Source organism: Notolepis coatsorum (assembly GCF_963971535.1).
Source record: "Notolepis coatsorum genome assembly, chromosome: 2".
NCBI lineage: Eukaryota > Metazoa > Chordata > Actinopteri > Aulopiformes > Paralepididae > Notolepis > Notolepis coatsorum.
In genome coordinates this window covers 63,741,732-63,763,040 of record NC_140166.1, presented here as the reverse complement: position 1 = coordinate 63,763,040, position 21,309 = coordinate 63,741,732, and the positions used below count along the sequence as shown (strand labels likewise).

At 46.8% G+C, this 21,309-nt stretch overlaps 1 protein-coding gene across 1 annotated transcript in view; it reads left to right on the top strand.

The window, feature by feature from the left end:
* iqgap1 (IQ motif containing GTPase activating protein 1) overlaps nucleotides 1-21,309 on the top strand; it is a 139,386-nt gene that overhangs the window by 86,527 nt on the left and 31,550 nt on the right. Inside the window, 3 exon segments of the mRNA XM_084338230.1 lie at nucleotides 1,175-1,258; nucleotides 4,738-4,809; nucleotides 5,126-5,192. Of these exon segments, the coding sequence (XP_084194356.1) occupies nucleotides 1,175-1,258; nucleotides 4,738-4,809; nucleotides 5,126-5,192 (223 nt within the window).

Here is a 21,309-nt window from a genome sequence, read left to right as displayed (position 1 = left end):
GTGGCGTAGTGGAGATTGCGCTCGTCACCAATGCAAGAGGCTGCGGTCTCGACTCCCGGAGTCAGCATTGCCTTGGCTTGGGCTGATTGCTATACTAACTCGTTTGGCTGGGTTAGGGGGAGGAAAGTCGTGGGTGGGAAACTGGCGTTGTGGACAGCGACGCCTACAGGTCAGGTCTGGGCGCCTGCTCAGCGGAGGCAGGACTTGAGGAAGGCAGCGTGACCTCCCACGCGTTACACTTCACCAATGAGAGCCCTCGCTGCCAGGTGAGAAGAAAGCCACTGGCTGTCGCCGCACGTGTCGGAGGAAGCGTGCGGATACTTCAGGGTTCCCTTGTACCGACCAGTAGGAGAACATGCGCACAACAACCAGGTAGGGGAGGGGGGGGGGGGGGGGGGGGGGGAATTGGCACAACGACTAAATTGGGACGGGAAGAAAACAGAGAAAAATCTGAGAAAGAGAGGTACAAAAAAATTTAAATTATTATCTGTTTATTGAACTTATTGTAATAACATTATACCAGTCAAATAGTATCTGAAATACATTATTTAATTGTGCTAACTCCTAGACATTATTAGAAATACATGATTTAATTTAGCTAACTTCTAGACATTATTAGAAATACATGATTTAATTGTGCTAACTTCTAGACATTATTAGGTATACATTATTTAATTGTGCTAACTTCTAGATATACTCCGTCTTGGGAGTATATTGTGCAGATACTCTGTCCATGTATTACTGTATATTGTGTAGAGCACAGAACTCTTCTCAGATTATTTCCATTTACACGATACCTCCTACCCTTCTTTGTATATACTGTATATCCACTTGTTAAGTATTTTTTAAATGTTCAATTAGTGTTATATTTCTATATTCCCTTTTATATTATTCTAGATGTGTTATTATTTTGTCTTTTTTGTGTGAGCAAGCACCAAAACAGATTACCTGTATGTGATATAGTATTATAGTTATTATAGTTATTATAGTTCTTCTTCTTCTTCTTCTTCTTCTTCTTCTTCTTCTTCTTCTTCTTCTTCTTCTTCTTCTTCTTCTTCTTCTTCTTCTTCTTCTTCTTCTTCTTCTTCTTCTTCTTCTTCTTCTTCTTCTTCTTCATCTTCATCTTCATCTTCATCTTCATCTTCATCATCATCATTGCTGTATGTTCCTGCAGGCCCACTGGAGAGGTCACAAGCAGAGGAAGAATTTCAAAGAGAGAAAGCAGTATCTCAGAAACCACAGTGATGATGCTGTCAAGGTAACCTCTAACCCTGATCTATAACCCTAAGGCTGAATTCACATCAGATTTGACAGTCTGGCACCTGTGAATGGTCCTAACCCTGTGGATGTGCCTGCGATCCTGCCCCCCAGTGGACTGGCCACCACAGCGCTGACTCCAGTTGTACAGATCAACTACCCATTCAAATATATTATCATATCTAACATGTTCTAAATATATCATAATAAATATATCATAATAAATGTGAAGTCAAACTGGAGTTTTGAAAAGGAAAATACATCAAAAGAGGGAAGTGCATAAATAAAGAAAGTAGTGGCAAGAGTCTGCCAATTAAAGCTCAGCAAACAGGACTGGTCAGTCTTACCTGAGTGAGTCTACCTGAGTGAGTCTACTTGAGTGAGTCTACCTGAGTGAGTCTACCTGGTCAGTCTACTTGAGTGAGTCTACCTGAGTGAGTCTACCTGGTCAGTCTACCTGAGTGGGTCTACCTGGTCAGTCTACCTGGTCAGTCTACCTGGTCAGTACCTGAGTGAGTCTACCTGGTCAGTCTACCTGAGTGAGTCTACCTGGTCAGTCTACCTGAGTGAGTCTACCTGAGTGAGTACCTGAGTGAGTCTACCTGAGTGAGTCTACCTGGTCAGTCTACTTGAGTGAGTCTACCTGGTCAGTCTACTTGAGTGAGTCTACCTGAGAGCTCCTGCCTCATGAAAGGCATCGGGGAAGAGAACAAAGCAGAGACTCTAGAATTTATATTTACATTTATGGCGTTTTCACACCTGGCTCGTTTGGAGCTGTTCCCAAACCTGGAGCGTTTACCCCCTATTTCGGTTCAGTTGGGCATATATGAACACAGCAATCACATTCTGTTGCGGAACAAAACAAGCGGACCGAGACCACCTAGAGAGGGTGGTCTCGGCGCACTTCCAAACGAACCCGACGCGACTTGTACGCTGTGAGAATGCAATCGACTTAACAAACCGACACAATAATAATAATAATGAGTTGTGGGTCAACGTGGAGCAGCGATGAGGTACACTGCCTCGTTGATATTTGGGCAGACGATCACATTCGAACAGTCTGTCGAACAGTGTCGCGCTGCTGCTGCACGTTGTTACAGCGGAGATACAACAAGCAGAGCAGACCCTGAAATGGTGTTTGTGTTGCCGGGTGTCAGTCAGCTGTGTCCCCGCCGCGCAGGAGAGGAGAGCCGGGGTCTGTAGTGACGCTGCAGCAGCAGCACCGTGCGGGACAACGCCTCCTCTCTCTCTATCTCCGTCTCTCTCTCTCTCTCTCTCTCTCTCTCTCTCTCTCTCTCTCTCTCTCTCTCTCTCTCTCTCTTATCTCCGTCTCTCTCTCTCTCTCTCTCTCTCTCTCTCTCTCTCTCTCTCTCTCTCTCTCTCTCTCTCTCTCTCTCTCTCCCCCCCCCCTGCCTGCCTGCCCGCGGTCATCAGTAAAGTCAGGCTCGAGTCAGGGTTAGGGGGGGAGACACGCACCCCAAAATCTGACCAATGAGTGACAGTTTGCTCGCGCGTGCGTTTGTTTTGGTCCGCTGGTAACACAGCCGTGTGAACACAAACAAACTAAAGCACAAGTGCAACATTGTATCATTATAGTCCCTGTGTCTCCCTGAATCGGAACAAAGCAAACGAACTACAGGTGTGAAAACACCCTTAGTCATTTAGCTGACACTTTGTTCTGTACAACAAGTCAGCAGGAAGGGTACAGCTCTGGCAGCTAAGGGTCAGTGAGATTGTTGTTGAGTGCATAGTAGAATAATATGGTTAATATCACCGGTGTTTCCCTGGTTAATATCACCACTGTTTCCCTGGTTAATATCACTGGTGTTTCCCTGGTTAATATCACTGGTGTTTCCCTGGTTAATATCACCGGTGTTTCCCTGGTTAATATCACTGGTGTTTCCCTGGTTAATATCACCACTGTTTCCCTGGTTAATATCACTGGTGTTTCCCTGGTTAATATCACTGGTGTTTCCCTGGTTAATATCACCGGTGTTTCCCTGGTTAATATCACTGGTGTTTCCCTGGTTAATATCACTGGTGTTTCCCTGGTTAATATCACTGGTGTTTCCCTGGTTAATATCACTGGTGTTTCCCTGGTTAATATCACTGGTGTTTCCCTGGTTAATATCACTGGTGTTTCCCTGGTTAATATCACTGGTGTTTCCCTGGTTAATATCACTGGTGTTTCCCTGGTTAATATCACTGGTGTTTCCCTGGTTAATATCACTGGTGTTTCCCTGGTTAATATCACTGGTGTTTCCCTGGTTAATATCACCACTGTTTCCCTGGTTAATATCACTGGTGTTTCCCTGGTTAATATCACCGGTGTTTCCCTGGTTAATATCACCGGTCTTTCCCTGGTTAATATCACCGGTGTTTCCCTGGTTAATATCACTGGTGTTTCCCTGGTTAATATCACTGGTGTTTCCCTGGTTAATATCACCACTGTTTCCCTGGTTAATATCACCACTGTTTCCCTGGTTAATATTACCGGTGTTTCCCTGGTTAATATCACTGGTGTTTCCCTGGTTAATATCACTGGTGTTTCCCTGGTTAATATCACCGGTGTTTCCCTGGTTAATATCACCGGTCTTTCCCTGGTTAATATCACCGGTGTTTCCCTGGTTAATATCACCGGTGTTTCCCTGGTTAATATCACCGGTGTTTCCCTGGTTAATATCACTGGTGTGTCCCTGGTTAATATTACCGGTGTTTCCCTGGTTAATATTACCGGTGTTTCCCTGGTTAATATCACTGGTGTTTCCCTGGTTAATATCACCGGTGTTTCCCTGGTTAATATCACCACAGTTTCCCTGGTTAATATCACCGGTGTTTCCCTGGTTAATATCACCGGTGTTTCCCTGGTTAATATCACCGGTGTTTCCCTGGTTAATATCACCGGTGTTTCCCTGGTTAATATCACTGGTGTTTCCCTAGTTAATATCACTGGTGTTTCCCTGGTTAATATCACTGGTGTTTCCCTGGTTAATATCACTGGTGTTTCCCTGGTTAATATCACCGGTGTTTCCCTGGTTAATATCACTGGTGTTTCCCTGGTTAATATCACTGGTGTTTCCCTGGTTAATATCACCGGTGTTTCCCTGGTTAATATCACTGGTGTTTCCCTGGTTAATATCACCGGTGTTTCCCTGGTTAATATCACTGGTGTTTCCCTGGTTAATATCACTGGTGTTTCCCTGGTTAATATCACCGGTGTTTCCCTGGTTAATATCACTGGTGTTTCCCTGGTTAATATCACTGGTGTTTCCCTGGTTAATATCACTGGTGTTTCCCTGGTTAATATCACCGGTGTTTCCCTGGTTAATATCACCGGTGTTTCCCTGGTTAATATCACTGGTGTTTCCCTGGTTAATATCACTGGTGTTTCCCTGGTTAATATCACGGGTGGTTCCCTGGTTAATATCAACACTGTTTCCAGTGGTTCTAAGGGACTGGTTTCTTCTTACTGTCTGTTAGATCCAGGCCATGGTTCGGATGCACCAGGCCCGTAAGAAATACAGAGACCGGCTCAAGTACTTCAAGGACCATGTAAGTACTGGACAGCCTTGTTCCCTCATAGGCCCTATATTAACCCTTTATTACCCCTCTATTACCCTCTATTACCTTTCTATTAACCCTCTAGTAAACCTCATAATCGTCTAATGGAGTTCAGGGCTATCTTTGACTAAAGACATTCGTAGTCGGATCAATAATCATAGGAATTGTAAAAGGAGGGTTTCCCCACAGGCAGTCGTGCAGAAGGACCTCTTTTTGAGATGTTCCATCTTTTAGGGAATAACTCGTTCAGCGAGGAAAAAACAAGTTCATTTGAAGTCAAGTTGTTTGTGTGCTTTGTTGCTTTCAGATGAACGAGGTGGTGAAGATACAGGCCTTCATCAGGTCCAACAAGGCCAGGGACGACTACAAGAAGAGTGAGTCTAACCCTAACCTTCCACCTAGACATCTTAAAGAGGCACTTTGCAAATGTTTAAACCTAGAGCTTTATTTAAAGAGCTAGTCATCAACGTCGGTAGGAAGAGGGTGAATGTCTCTCCTGTCATCATTAGGGGGCAGGAGGTGGAGATAGTCCAGTTCTATAGGCACCTTGGTGTCCACCTGGACAGCAAGCTGGACTGGAAGCAGAACACAAATGCTGTGTTCAAGAAAGCCCAGTCTCAGCTTTTTCATTTGAGGAAGCGTAGATCCTTTAACATCAGCAGGTCACTTCTTCATGTCTTCTACCAAGGCATCCTGGCTAGTGTCCTGTTTTATGCTGTGCTCTGCTGGGGGGGGGGGGGGGGGGGGGGGGGGGGGTGGCGGCAACATCACGGTTTCTGATAAAAGCTGTATAAATAAAATGATTTAAAAGGCTGGCTCAGTGATTGGCCTCCCTCCTGATTCCCTGGAGATCATTATTGCCAAGCGAACCAGGACTAAATTGAACGCTATTCTATCTTTTGAAGGCCACCCTCTGTACAATAATATTTGATGCTCTGCGAAGCTCTTTTAGCGATAGGTTGTTGCTCTACTGAGCGATTGAGAAGGTCCTTTGTTCCTGCTGCGGTTACATTTTTTTTTTTTTTTAAACTTAAATTTGTATTAACAGTTTTTAGACAGACAGCACTTACAAAAAATAAATAATAAAAAATAAAGAAACTAGCATCACAATAAAAACAAAAGAAAAAACAGTGCACATAAATATTTACATGGGTATCATGGTTAGTTGTCTGGTTCCCCTACAGTTGTTTTCTAGGTATTTGATACAAAGGCTGATTGTGTATCTCCCTTAAACAGGCATAAACAGGTAATTCCTACTCAAAGATGATAAATGCTGACTAAGGCTTGTATGTGTGATCTGGGTCCAGAGACCCTCCTTGAGCTTCTTTCTTCCCTTATCCTTCGTCCTTTCTTTTTTTTTCTCTTGTTTATTAACTTTCACTTTGCCTTTTGGTTCGCCCATACACAAACCACATCATCCCTGAATATTTAATATCACACCGTTAAACAGGCATAAATAATAAGGTATAAAAACATTCAGCAATTGTAATATCCCAAAAAACAAAATAGAAAATACTAACTAAAGCACAGGTGTGTGACATGGGTTCATAGACCCTCCTTGAACATCTTTCCTCCTTTACCCTTCGCCCTCTTGTGTTGCATTTGGTTCTTCCTCTGTGATGTCGTTCTCGTTCCTTTTATAATCCTCCCACTTTCCCCATCTTTCCCCAAATTTCTCTTCCTGTAACCTCAGCATGTGTGTTATCCTTTCCATATCCTGTATTTCTTCCACTATTCCTACCCATTTTGCTATTGTCGGTGGGTCTTCCTTGTACCACAGTCTCGTTATTGCTTTTCTGGCCGCTATCAACATTATCTTTATTAAATATTTGTCCCCCCCTTGTATTCCCTCGTGTGTCAGGTCTCCTAAGTAAAGCACCAGTCCTGTTTGTGGTAGCCCGTATCCTAATATTCTGATCATTGCTTCCCCTATCTCCTCCCAATACCCCTTCAGCTTCTGACATCCCCAGAATATGTGCGTGTGATTTGCCCCCTCCTTCCCACACATCCTCCAGCATGCTCTTTGTGTTGGTGCATATTTTCCCTTCAGCTCTGGGGTTATAAAGAATCTGATTATGTTTTTCCATCCAAATTCTTTCCATATTCTCGATCCTGTTGTTGAATGTTGTACCTCGCATATGTTCCCCCATTCCTTCCCTGTTATTCCTATCTCTAGTTCTCTCTCCCATTTCTCCCTTATATAATCGGTCGTGTGTCCCTTGCTGGTCATTATAGCCCGGTATATTGCTGATATTACTCGTCCTTGCCCCCCTTCGTATGCCCATACTATCTGCGGTTACATTCTTTAACGAACACCGCTAGCTCTGTGTTGAGATCGAGGCTCTCTTCTTCTCTTCTTTTTACCGTGTTATGTAACTTGTACTGTATGTTATTGTTTCTTGTTTGTGTGTTTGTATTCGCTCTGGTGGCAAACCATGTTTCCCCTCTGGGATTAAGAATAAAAACCATACCATATGTTCTGCTGTCTGGGGGACCTGTGATAATGGTTCTGCTGTCTGGAGGACCTGTGATAATGGTTCTGTCTGGAGGACCTGTGATAATGGTTCTGCTGTCTGGAGGACCTGTGATAATGGTTCTGTCTGGAGGACCTGTGATAATGGTTCTGCTGTCTGGAGGACCTGTGATAATGGTTCTGTCTGGAGGACCTGTGATAATGGTTCTGCTGTCTGGAGGACCTGTGATAATGGTTCTGCTGTCTGGAGGACCTGTGATAATGGTTCTGTGGGGAGTGTTGTGATAGTGATGTGATTTATATTAACCACTAGATGGCACCATCTACCAGGCTACATAAATAGCCATGATGTGATTTATATTAACCACTAGATCGCACCATCTACCAGGCTAAGCCATGATGTGATTAATATTAACCACTAGATGGCACCATCTACCAGGCTACATAAAAGCCATGATGTGATTTATATTAACCACTAAATGGCACCATCTACCAGGCTACATAAGCCATGATGTGATTTATATTAACCACTAGATGGCACCATCTACCAGGCTACATAAGCCATGATGTGATTTATATTAACCACTAGATGGCACCATCTACCAGGCTACATAAGCCATGATGTGATTAATATTAACCACTAGATGGCACCATCTACCAGGCTACATAAAAGCCATGATGTGATTTATATTAACCACTAGATGGCACCATCTACCAGGCTACATAAGCCATGATGTGATTTATATTAACCACTAGATGGCACCATCTACCAGGCTACATAAAAGCCATGATGTGATTTATATTAACCACTAGATGGCAACATCTACCAGGCTACATAAGCCATTATGTGATTTATATTAACCACTAGATGGCACCATCTACCAGGCTACATAAAAGCCATGATGTGATTTATATTAACCACTAGATGGCACCATCTACCAGGCTACATAAAAGCCATGATGTGATTTATATTAACCACTAGATGGCACCATCTACCAGGCTACATAAGCCATGATGTGATTTATATTAACCACTAGATGGCACCATCTACCAGGCTACATAAAAGCCACACCCCAAACACTCATTAGAGCAGGGGTCAGCAACCTTTTTGACATGGAGCGCCTGTTTGAAATATAGTTGTAACTAGTGTGCCTCAACAATATTCCATGCATCGTACATTTTTTTTCTCATAATCAGGTATTTTTAATGATAATCTTTTACATTATTACATCATTGTTATTGTTATTATTAACAATATTATTATGATGGTTGTATCAACCCTAAATCTGAGTTGGGAGGGGGGGGGGATGCAATGCAGACAAACAGCTGCATACAGTGCGACCATTTCACTCACATTTGCCCATTCATTTTTGGACACATCACACATAGGGATGCCCCGATCGATCGGCCACCGATCGTTATCGGCCGATAATAAGTATAAATATGCGATCGGGGAATTCCGATAATTAGTCATATTCGCCGATCGCGGAAACTGATCAAGTGGATATCTCACTCGCTTGTCTCAGACGCACAGGACCTGCAAACTGCTCCTCCTCCCTAGCCCCGCCCGTACCCGTGTAGAGTTTGTAAACACAGAGGAGGCGGACCTCCTCTGCTGAGTCTAGATAGTGCATTCGACCTGAGCTAACGTTAGCTACCTAGCTATCGTTACTGTTTAAACAAAATTACCCAGTCAACTATTCACTTTTAGTAGGCATTGTCTAACGGTATTTAGCCGGCTAGCTACTGATAGCTCCGGATATCAACAAATGCCCCAGGAAGTCCAGTAGCCCATGTTGATATCTCCGTTAGCTTGCGTCAGCTGACGTTAGTTCACGGTTCAAAACGAAATGTCCGATTGAACTAAATAGTTGTCTTAACGTCATCTAGCCGGCTAGCAGTAGCTACAGATAGCTCCTGATATCAATGTCTTATAACATTGATTGAATGCGTATTCGAGCTGAGGGCTTGCTGAATGTGAAATGACCAAAGCATAACGTTACTAAGCTAATTAGCGTTAGCTGCTAATCCTGGAAACGCTCAAAGCACCGTCAGCGAGTCCACAAAACCAGTTCCATTAGTGAGGAAAGGGGTTATATTAACGAGGCTTGACAACAGGGGTTCAAAGATAACTTCACATTCATTGGCTATTGGTTTATTTATATCGCTTCATGCATCCACCAGGCTCCGTGTGTTCTGTTGACATCTTAGTCTGTGTGTGACATCATCAACTACGCGACTCAGACGGAGATGCATCCAGCTGCAGCGCCGGAGAATCCTTTTTTGAGCTAGGGCTACTAGAGTACACACAGACAGTGGAGCTGTTTGCAGATAGCGAGCATTTTGACTTGTTGCGTGGTGGCGATGTCTCGCAGATAATACAAGTACAAGTCTAATTATATAATATATATATTTTATTAAAAAAAAATAAATAAAAAATTATATAAAATAATTTTTAATTTCTTTTTAATCAAAAACGATCGGTATCGGATCGGTATCGGCCGATATGGCTCACGACGATCGGTGATCGGTATCGGTGGCAAAAAACGTGATCGGGGCATCCCTAATCACACACCATCGGTGTGTGTACTGTACGTGTGCTGTCATAGCTCCACCTACAGGCCTAATGGAGAACACCAGGAGAACACCAGGATGTGAATGGAGGGTGAATGTGAGGTATATGTGTAAATACGTTTTGATTGATCGCAAGACTACACTGTAAAAAAATAAATAATAATAAGTTACCAGAACTTAAAAATATTGAGTTCAGTTACTGTGCATTAAGGTTTTCAGTTTTCAATCCATAATAAGTTAACAGAAAAATAAGTACACAACCACATTATTTCAACCTAATAAAACTATGTTTATTGTCATTGTTTTAAGAACACAAGTTGACTTGGTAATACTCACATTTTGAGTAAAAACAATTGCTTTTAACACTTTGACTGCCGGGACACGTCTTTTCACGTCTTTGCTGGCCATGCTAAAGTTGCCGGGGGACGCTGTACAGCGTCCTTATATCAATATTTCAAAAATCTGCGATCGGATTCATATTCCCCCTCCGCTGGCCTGAGATCCACCAGCAGGACCCACTGAGCTCTCTGGCGGTTCAGGAGCGCCATCTGGTGGCCGATCGGCGCAATCGCTTTAACAGGATGTTGAATAGAGGTTGTCATGACGACCGTAGTACTTCCGGGCGCTCGCTATGGTTCATGGGACTCTGGCTCGTCACGCTACACGGTGATCGATTGGCAATAACTCGATAAACAACATGATTTGGACGTATATACCATTATACAAGCTGGAGATGGACCGGGTAAAAATATATCCCATAATGATAAAATTTCTACTCGACGATGATCGCCCAACGGCGCGCGGAGACTGGGGTGAGTTTTAGCGTGTAACGTTACCGTCTTAGATACTAACTGCTATTATCAACATTTGACCCACATTAGATGATTGGTATAACGCTGCCCACGGAATTATAAACGCCCCCTCGCCCATCCGGTCAACATCAGATGACGTGTAGTAACTTCTAGAAGTACGTCTAGTTGGAATTTTTTATATCGCGCTGATTGCCATCAAACTGTATTTCATCATCAATATAATGCATTTGGGGCTATATATCACGTTCTGGAGAAAGCTGCAGAAAGAGATGAAAACATACTTATACATTAGACCATACTTTACTATGAATATGTGAATGAAAAAGTTTAACGTTGCTACACAATGAACAATACATATAGGACTTTGAATGGGCCCTAATAATGGCAATGTAGCAATAGAATTTAAAAAGTTATAGCCCTGCAAAGAAGGGGACTTTCTCCATAGACAAATAGCGCTGGCAATCTATGGTATATCATTAATTTAACCCAAGGCAACCAAAGTGTTAACATGTGCAATGTTCAATGAAATAGAAAAATAAATAATAAAATTTGTTGATTAATCACACTGGTCACAATGGTGACCGCAATAATGTTTTTGTTATAAGGCTCTGCAAATGTTACTGAATGATGTAGCAATGTATTTCCAGCTAAATTGAAATAATAAACAAATAAAGGGTCTCAATTAAATATGTGGTAGTAAAAAGATCCTGTGGGAGGATCTCAACAAGATAAATGCGACAACAGTGCAAAATATTTCACTAACATTTATAAAAAAATAAAATTATACTTTTTTTTCTTTTTTTTTTTTTTTTTGCTGCCCTCTAGGGGTGCCTATGAAAATGCCCCCGCGTGCCTATGGTTGCCTACCCCTGCATTAGAGGAACTAGTATGTAATGAGAGACATGTTTGATGCTGAGCTGTGTGCTACTTGCTACCAGTCATGAATACATGATATAGAAAGAAACATTACATGGTACCAGGAGTGGTCACGAGTCGAGTCGTCATCATGATGGAAAGTGTGCCGCCGCCGGACGCTGTGAATTGGACTGGTAATGTTGATTACGAGTGGTGTACCTTCAAACAGCGTTTCATGCTGTACCTGATGGCTGTATGCCTGGAAGGAAAGTCTGAAACGAGGAGGATTGCACTGCTTCTGACCATCGCGGGACAACAAGCTGTGGAAGTATACAACACGTTTGTGTTCGCCAATGCGGAAGACAAAGACAGGTTTGACGAGGTTGTCAAGAAGTTTGATAAACACTGTTCGCCGAAGAAGAATGAAACCTTTGAACGGTATGTGTTTCGCTCGAGAATGCAACAACAGCCTGTTGAAAGTTTTGATGTGTTTCTGACGGACTTAAAGCTAAAAGCTAGAACGTGCAACTTTAGAGATGTGCATGATTCTATGATCCGTGATCAGCTTGTGTTTGGCGTACAAGATTCGAAACTGCGGGAGAGGTTACTGCGGGAGACGGAGCTGACCCTTGAATCTGCTGTGAAAATATGTCACGCGAGTGAATTAGCAATGCAGCATGCCAGGACATTTGCGGGAGACGCTGAAGACGGCGCAGCAGTCGCTATGGTCTCGAGGAAGACTTACAACAAAGGAGAGAGGCAGTTCAATCAACAAAAGAAAGCGGAGACTTTTCAGTGTAAAAGATGTGGTACTCGTCATGCACCAAGACAATGCCCAGCATATGGAAAAATGTGCAGAGGACAAAATCACTTTTCCAAGCAATGCTTTGCCAAGGGGAAACGAGGCAGAGGTGAACGTGTACACACAGTGGAGGAAAATTACCTGTGTGATTCCTTCTTTGTGGGCGTGTTGACAGGACCCGTGTGATTCCTTCTTTGTGGGCGTGGTGACAGGACCCGTGTGATTCCTTCTTTGTGGGCGTGGTGACAGGACCCGTGTGATTCCTTCATTGTGGGCGTGGTGACGGGACCTGTGTGATTCCTTCTTTGTGGGCGTGGTGACAGGACCCGTGTGATTCCTTCTTTGTGGGCGTGGTGACAGGACCCATGTGATTCCTTCTTTGTGGGTGTGGTGACAGGACCCTGTGTGATTCCTTCTTTGTGGGCGTGGTGACAGGACCCCGTGTGATTCCTTCTTTGTGGGCGTGGTGACAGGACCCGTGTGATTCCTTCTTTGTGGGCGTGGTGACAGGACCCGTGTGATTCCTTCTTTGTGGGCGTGGTGACAGGACCCCGTGTGATTCCTTCTTTGTGGGCGTGGTGACAGGACCCATGTGATTCCTTCTTTGTGGGCGTGGTGACAGGACCCCGTGTGATTCCTTCTTTGTGGGCGTGGTGACAGGACCCCGTGTGATTCCTTCTTTGTGGGCGTGGTGACAGGACCTGTGTGATTCCTTCTTTGTGGGCGTGGTGACAGGACCCCGTGTGATTCCTTCTTTGTGGGCGTGGTGACAGGACCCATGTGATTCCTTCTTTGTGGGCGTGGTGACAGGACCCCGTGTGATTCCTTCTTTGTGGGCGTGGTGACAGGACCCTGTGTGATTCCTTCTTTGTGGGCATGGTGACAGGACCCGTGTGATTCCTTCTTTGTGGGCGTGGTGACAGGACCCGTGTGATTCCTTCTTTGTGGGCGTGGTGACAGGACCCATGTGATTCCTTCTTTGTGGGCGTGGTGACAGGACCCCGTGTGATTCCTTCTTTGTGGGCGTGGTGACAGGACCCATGTGATTCCTTCTTTGTGGGCGTGGTGACAGGACCCCGTGTGATTCCTTCTTTGTGGGCGTGGTGACAGGACCCCGTGTGATTCCTTCTTTGTGGGCGTGGTGACAGGACCCCGTGTGATTCCTTCTTTGTGGGCGTGGTGACAGGACCCCGTGTGATTCCTTCTTTGTGGGCGTGGTGACAGGACCTGTGTGATTCCTTCTTTGTGGGCGTGGTGATTCTTTGTGGGCGTGGTGACGGGACCTGTGTGATTCCTTCTTTGTGGGCGTGGTGATTCTTTGTGGGCGTGGTGACAGGACCTGTGTGATTCCTTCTTTGTGGGCGTGGTGACAGGACCCGTGTGATTCCTTCTTTGTGGGCGTGGTGACGGGACCTGTGTGATTCCTTCTTTGTGGGCGTGGTGACGGGACCTGTGTGATTCCTTCTTTGTGGGCGTGGTGACGGGACCCCGTGTGATTCCTTCTTTGTGGGCGTGGTGACAGGACCCATGTGATTCCTTCTCTGTGGGCGTGGTGACGGGACCTGTGTGATTCCTTCTTTGTGGGCGTGGTGACGGGACCTGTGTGATTCCCTCTTTGTGGGCGTGGTGACTGGACCTGTGTGATTCCTTCTTTGTGGGCGTGGTGACGGGACCTGTGTGATTCCCTCTTTGTGGGCGTGGTGACGGGACCCGTGTGATTCCTTCTTTGTGGGCGTGGTGACGGGAACCGTGTGATTCCTTCTTTGTGGGCGTGGTGACCCAGGATGTGGACAACATGCCTGAAGAGGGCACCACAGAGCCTGGACTCTTAAAACAGGCCTAAAAACCTGCTTTATGCCTTTGAAATGCCTTTGATTGCTAGCTTTCTCTTTTTTTCTTGTGATTTAATTTTTTCTTGTGCTGTTGTCTTACATTTTCTGTTTTAACTATGTTCTATTTTTATTTTATTTGTATTCTGTATTTTATTGTATTATTATTATAAAAAAAAAAATGTTACTTTTAACCCTGTAGCACTTTGGGATCCTAGTGAACGAAAAGTGCAATACAAATACAATTTATTATTATTATTAACCTCATCACATATTGAGCTGTACTGTACTGTACCCATTCTGCAATCTGTTAATAAAGTTTTCAATCAATCAATCAATCACCTAACCCTATCACCTAACCCTAATCCATAGTAACTAGGGGTGTAACGGTACACAAAAACCACGGTTCGGTACATACTGTACCTCGGTTTTGAAGTCACGGTTCGGTACGGGTTTTCGGTACAGTGGGGGAAAGTTTGGCTTTCCATGTTCCACTCAGGGGTGATGTAGTGTGCAGTAACTAATTGTACTTATAGGGCTGTCAACGAATATTCTATATTGAAATTAGGGCTGTCAGTTTATCGCGTTAATTAGATTAATTAATTACACAGCAATATATATATATTTTTTTAAATGGTCCATTTGCATGTTCTTGGTATCTGATTCTAGGGACATCTATGGATCTCAGGGAATGTATTCCCAGTGTCAGAAATACTGTGTCTGCGCAGCGGACTAAGCGTCTGTCTACCACCACAGAGACAGTGGGATCGAATCCAGCTGCGGTGCCTCCGGGTTGGCCGACCGCCCATACTGACACAATTGGCAGTGTTAGCGGGTGGGAAGCCGGTGAGGGTGGGTCCTGGTCGTTGTAAACAGCGACTCCTACAGTTCGGTCGGGGCGCCTGCACAGCGAGGGAAGGATCTGAGGGAGGTAGTGTGACCTTCCACATGTTACACTCTCCCAGTGAGAGTCCGCACTGCCAGGTGAAAAGAAGCGGTGGGCTGGCTACACATGTGTCGGAGGAAGCATGTGATGAGGGCGGAGACTAAGTGCGCAACGACCAGGAAGGGGATTGGGAATTGGCATAACGACTAACATTGGGATGGGAGAAAAACGGAAAAAGGAGGAGGAAAAAAGATAATACAAAAAAATAAAAATACAGTGTCTGTTACTAGGCTTGAGTAAATTGTAATGAACCAAATGTGTAACTGAGGGGTACAATTCCCTGACTGTATTAAATAAGTATGGTATCATTAAACCACTACTGTCTTATGTACATTACTACTGGCCATACAGTACACAGGTATATTAGATGAACACTTCCACAATGACACGGTTCCACACAAATCTTGGTTATAATAATATTTATTAGCAGCAATAATAGTAGATTACATTACTTTACTTAGAGTCGCGCTTGTAAGGCGAAGAATGTGCGTGAGTAAGTCAAGAGCGTAAGTCCATTATAATATTACGCAGGAGATAATGAATACCACCTGTATCTTAGGAATTATATCTATGGTACACTAGTAGGGCAGCGGGAGATACTAGTAGGGTCCCTCCGGTTGTAGGCCAGCAGGGGGAGGAAATGTTCGAATGCAAAGTCTGGATCACCGGGGACTCAATAAGCTCCTGCTAACGGGAGGCGGTACATTACTCCCTTGATCGGCAGATGAAAGCAGCAGCTATAATCCATCGTGCAGCATAGGTGAAAGCCAGCCAGCCTCTCCTAGAGACGGGCTCGAGTGATGTTCCTCACGGGTAGATCCCACACAGCAGTGGGTGTAGACGATTCTCCTCCGCTCCAACAGCCACAGGACCAAAGCAATATAATAATAATCCAGCCGGAAAAGGGCTCTGCATTCACCGGTGTAGATTCTCCGGTGCGCGGTACTTCACATTAACTAGGTCGAACTTGACGTTATTCCATTAAGCTCTGACACTTTACTGTCCTATTCGCACGCGGTTATAAGTGCTCTATTTAGACGCACGGTTGCTCACTTCACTTGGTCGTTGACTCGTGATGAAGGATTTAACGTTTGAGGGTAACACGTTTCTAGGTTAACTTGACTTTAGGCTAAGTGCTGCTGTATCCACCTGTGACGTATTTATACGTACGGTGAATAATCTAGTACCAGCCTTATTCCTGTCTCGTATTCTTGGGCAGAACCGGGCATGTCCAGGCAAGCCTTGGCGGTGACTTTGAACTAGACCTTGGGGGTATGGCAGTGGCGCCTAGTGGATCGCTATCCAATAGGAGAACGAAATATTATGGTCTGTACTAGGTAAAAGGGATATTCCGTGTATATGTACAAAGAATACACAAGGGATATCAGACGATATACAAATACTTTTTTTTTTGTTTTGATCCACTTTCTCCCATTTTTCTATTTTTCTCCCATCCCAATTTCGTATCATCCAATTCAACCCTCCCCTGTCACGAACGCTGTTTCTTGCCTCCCACAAGCCGGCTGCAATGTGGACTAAGTCATACATAGCACAAGTCCCCTCCGGTACTTGAGGTAACAGCAGTTGCATCTTTTCACCTGCGCAGCTCGATCTCTGTGTCGAGGAGTAACGCGTGGGAGGCTCACGCTGCCCCCGACACTTCCTGATTCTACTGCGCAGGCGCACCAACCGACTTGTAGGAGTCGCTTGTTCACAACGTTCGATCCCCACCCTTCAGTTTTCCCTCCCCGTAATACGGCCAATGTGTATTACTGCGGACGACCAGCTAAACTGAAAACAATGTGGAGAGCTGGATTCGAACACGCGAATCCTAGCGTCTCCACACTGGTGGCGAGTGCCTTGCCCACTACACCACCTAGCCGCCCTAGACGATATACAAATACTATGCAATATATCTCAAGTAATAAATATATATATTCGGTTTAATCTGATCCTTCGTAACAGCCGCCTCCTAATTAGTCCCACCTAATTAGATAAGCAGAGACAGATTAACCGCACTGTCCACTACTCAATGTCCGTTGTGAGGGTTAGGGCAATTCACAAAGTCAGTGGGTCATGGTCGTCATTAGGAGAGTCGGGGAGCCTTGGCAACTCTATCAGCCTCGCCACGGGTCGGGTGTATGTCCGCCCCTGGACGAGCACTTCTGCCACTCTGACCTTTCCGTCGGCACCAGTGATCACTTTGCTTACGCGGCCGGCCGGCCACGCAGCTCGGGGTAGTGACTGGTCTATGATCACGACGACTGTGTCTACTTTTAAGTTGTCCCCGTCCTTGACCCGCTTCTGACGGGCTGGAAGGGATGGTAGGGGGGATAGGAGGAAGCGGGCCTGAGACTGCTTTGATCTGTGCTTGGCTGCGCCTCCACCTCCTCCGTCTGTTTCTCTTGTTTGCTCTGTACCCCGTCTGAGGAGGGGCCGGTTCCGGCCGCCCCATCAAGGAGTCGCTCGGGGTGCTGGGTTCGAGGTCAGCTACGTCTGAAGCGCAGCTGAGGGGGGTGGAGTTCCGAACTCCCTCTTGTGCCCACGGTTCTCTCACAGGCCTCTCGCTTAATGTCAATAGCCTCTCAACGGGCTGTACGAGGGAGTGGCCGGTGTCGCTCGCCTTTGTGTGTAGGCAGCGTGTAGACGTGGGTTGACTGTCAAGTCCGTAGAGGGGGCCCTGGAGCGTCCACCCCAGTCGGGTCTGAACCGCGACTGGGCATCCTTTGGGTCTGATGTGGGCCGCCTCAATTGGGAGAATGAGGTCCGCGTGGTCGGAGCCGATGAGCAGGGTCGGTGTGGCGCCGTCGATAAGCGGTATAGGTAGTTGACGTAGGTGCACATACTTAGCCATCAGCTGTGGGATGGGGTAGGTGTACTGTGATAGGCCTATGTCGTGGCTGGTGAAGACGTTGGTTATACTATACTGCTTCTCGGGCTGGTCCACCGCTGCTATCTTGAAGGAGACCTTTTCACCTTTTATGGTCTTCTGGTCCCTTCTGATGGTGCGTATGGTCATGGTACCTTTGGCACCCCGCAGGCCCAACTGGGCTGCGGCGGAAGCGAGGAGGAGAGTCTTTTCAGACCCATCGTCCAGGACGGCGTAAGTGTCCAGGACCTTGTCCTCGTAGCTCAGGAGCACTCTGACCACTTTGATGAGCACTCGGGGGGTCCCGCTATGCTGGTCAATGTGGAGCACTCCTGTTGGTCGGTTGCTTTGGATCGTCTGGGGTGGTGCCGACTCGCGGTCGTCCGAGTAGCACCGTGACTCCCAGTGTCTGCTGTAGCAGTCGGTACAGTAGGGAGCGGTCTGGTGGATCTTTGGTACTGGTGCCACCGCCTCGGCCTGGTACATTACCGTGACGGGCCCACTTTGTTGTCCTGGCGGACGCTTGTTGATGTCATGCAGGACCTCCAAGTGGGTGCCGCCGCACCTGCTACACTTCTTCTTCAAGCGGCACTCAACTGCCATATGGCTGCGCGCGCAGCGGAAGCAGCGGCGGTGGTCCTTGATCCACTGACTCACCTCGTCCGTGGTCAGCTTCCCGAAAGTGTCGCATTGATACAGCCGATGTTCCCCTTCACAGTACTGGCATTCAATCTTCCACTCCTCTTTCGTCGAGGGGGTGTTGTGGTTCTTGTGCTGCGGTACTGATTCGGCTTGGTGCATAACGGTCACCGACCGGCGGTTATCATTTAATCCCCGAGGTCCTGGTCTTGGGCTTGGTCCACTCCATACGAACGTGTCCAGTCGTAAGCTGCTGACCTCCCTGGCGAGGAACTCAGACAGGTCTAGGAGGGATGCCTCTGCGCCGTTGGGGTCACGGTGGTCTCTCTGCCGCCGAAAACGCTCTTGTCGGGCGGGAGGGAGCTTCTCTAATATTCTCTCTACATTAGAGTTAGCGTACCGTTCGTATATCCCTTTTTCCTTTTGGGACCCCAGCATCCCTACCAGGGACTGTACCTTGATAGAGAGGTCATCTAATGCTCTGTTGTCTCTGGCTGGGGGGAGACGGTCAATGTCTCTTATCTCCTGTATCGCGTAGTCCCATATGCGTCCATAACGTTGGTCGAGGGCTACTAGAGCCGCGGTGTATGGGGTAGTAGAGTTGGAATATGCCAGCGCTATATTGTGCGCTCTGGGCACCTTCAGGTGCTTGAGTAGGATAGCATACTTGTACGTTTCATCTGGTACATCGGACATCATTGTCTCTAAGCACATTCGTAGCTCTGTGTACTGTGCTCTGTTCTCGTGTGTGAAGTCCGGGAACGTCGGTGTGCCAAGGTACGATGCCATGGATGGCTGGCACATCGGTGAGCGTTGGGGGAGAGGCCTCCTGGGCGAGTCTCCCCGTGCGTGTCGTCTTGGGCTGGTACTTGGTGGGTACCGAAGGTCGGGTACCCAGGTGCTGTTCCTCGGGGCTGGCGGTGCGTCAAACTCACCCGTGAGTTGAGTCGGGGGTTTGTAGCGCAGTGCCTCGGGGCTGACGTCTGAGCTGTACTGGGCCTCCTGGTCCAGAGTACGTTGCTGCTGGTCGGGGCTGTACTGGGCCTCCTGGTCCAGAGTACGTTGCTGCTGGTCGGCTTGACATTCCTCCTCTTCCTCTTCCTCTGCTAGGTCCTGGAGTCTTCTGTTCAGTCTCTCGGCGTGGTCCGGTTCTTCCCGGTTGCTGGGTCTCATATGGACCGGCCGGGGAGGGGGTTCGGAGACGTGGACAGGATCCTCCTGTTGGCGGGGTCCCGGGTCGCTTGGTCGGGTAGGGGAATGTGTCCTAGACCCTTGTCGTGACGATCTCCGGGAGCTCCGTGCGGAGTGAGGGGGTGTCGCCATGGCAATCAATTTGTCCATCATCTGCGCCTGCAGCCGGTCGCGCTCTGCCTCGCGCTGGGCATGGGCGGCGTCGCGCGCTGCTTCGCGCTGGGCATTGGCGGCGTCGTGCTGCGCCTCGGCGCGGCTTCTTTCAATGTTCTCTTCTGTCTGAAGGCGTCTGGTCTCCAGTCTTATGCGGTCGTCTTCACTCCTTTGTTGCGCCTGGAAGCGCTCTCGCTCGGTTGCAGAATGTTCGCGTTCACTGAGGGCTTGCGCTTGGAGTTGCGCGTGAAGACGCTCTTGTTGGTCTGCAGCTCGTTCGCGCTCGGTGGAGGCTGCCAGGGTGGCGATGAGTGCTGCCTGCGCCAGCATCTTGTCCGCTTCGCTGGGGGAAGACACAGGCGGAGGTGATCGGCTTCTGGCAGTGCTCGTTGGAGATCCGTTCTCCTGTCGCGCTCCGAGGAGGTCCATCTCCTGGGTGTGCGTCTCTTCTGGTAGTGGGTCGGGTTCCGTCCCTGGAGCGCTTTCTTTATCCTGGAGCTCTCCGGGGACTGTCCCGTTGGCGTTGTCGGGGGGTAAAGTCATGTCATGTCCCTCCTGGTCCCCCCCGTGAGCTTGGTCAGTTACGTTAGAACCCACTAGGGTCTCTACTGGCGGGGTCGCCTGGTCGGTAGGGTTTGACATACTTTGACTATCCGCTTTATTTATTTTATCCGTATTTAACTTCTTTATAAAGCTAGGTATTAGACTGACAGCGTATTCCTCTAGGTAATGAGGTGGCTGCCGTCTGCGCTGCGGGCGATCTAGTTTAGGAGAACCGTTTGTGGAGTGTTCATCATCGGCCATGTTAATATTAATATTATATTAATATTACGCTAATTACCCTCCGGCTCGAAGGACCAATTGTAACTGAGGGGTACAATTCCCTGACTGTATTAAATAAGTATGGTATCATTAAACCACTACTGTCTTATGTACATTACTACTGGCCATACAGTACACAGGTATATTAGATGAACACTTCCACAATGACACGGTTCCACACAAATCTTGGTTATAATAATATTTATTAGCAGCAATAATAGTAGATTACATTACTTTACTTAGAGTCGTGCTTGTAAGGCGAAGAATGTGCGTGAGTAAGTCAAGAGCGTAAGTCCATTATAATATTACGCAGGAGATAATGAATACCACCTGTATCTTAGGAATTATATCTATGGTACACTAGTAGGGCAGCGGGAGATACTAGTAGGGTCCCTCCGGTTGTAGGCCAGCAGGGGGAGGAAATGTTCGAATGCAAAGTCTGGATCACCGGGGACTCAATAAGCTCCTGCTAACGGGAGGCGGTACATTACTCCCTTGATCGGCAGACGAAAGCAGCAGCTATAAT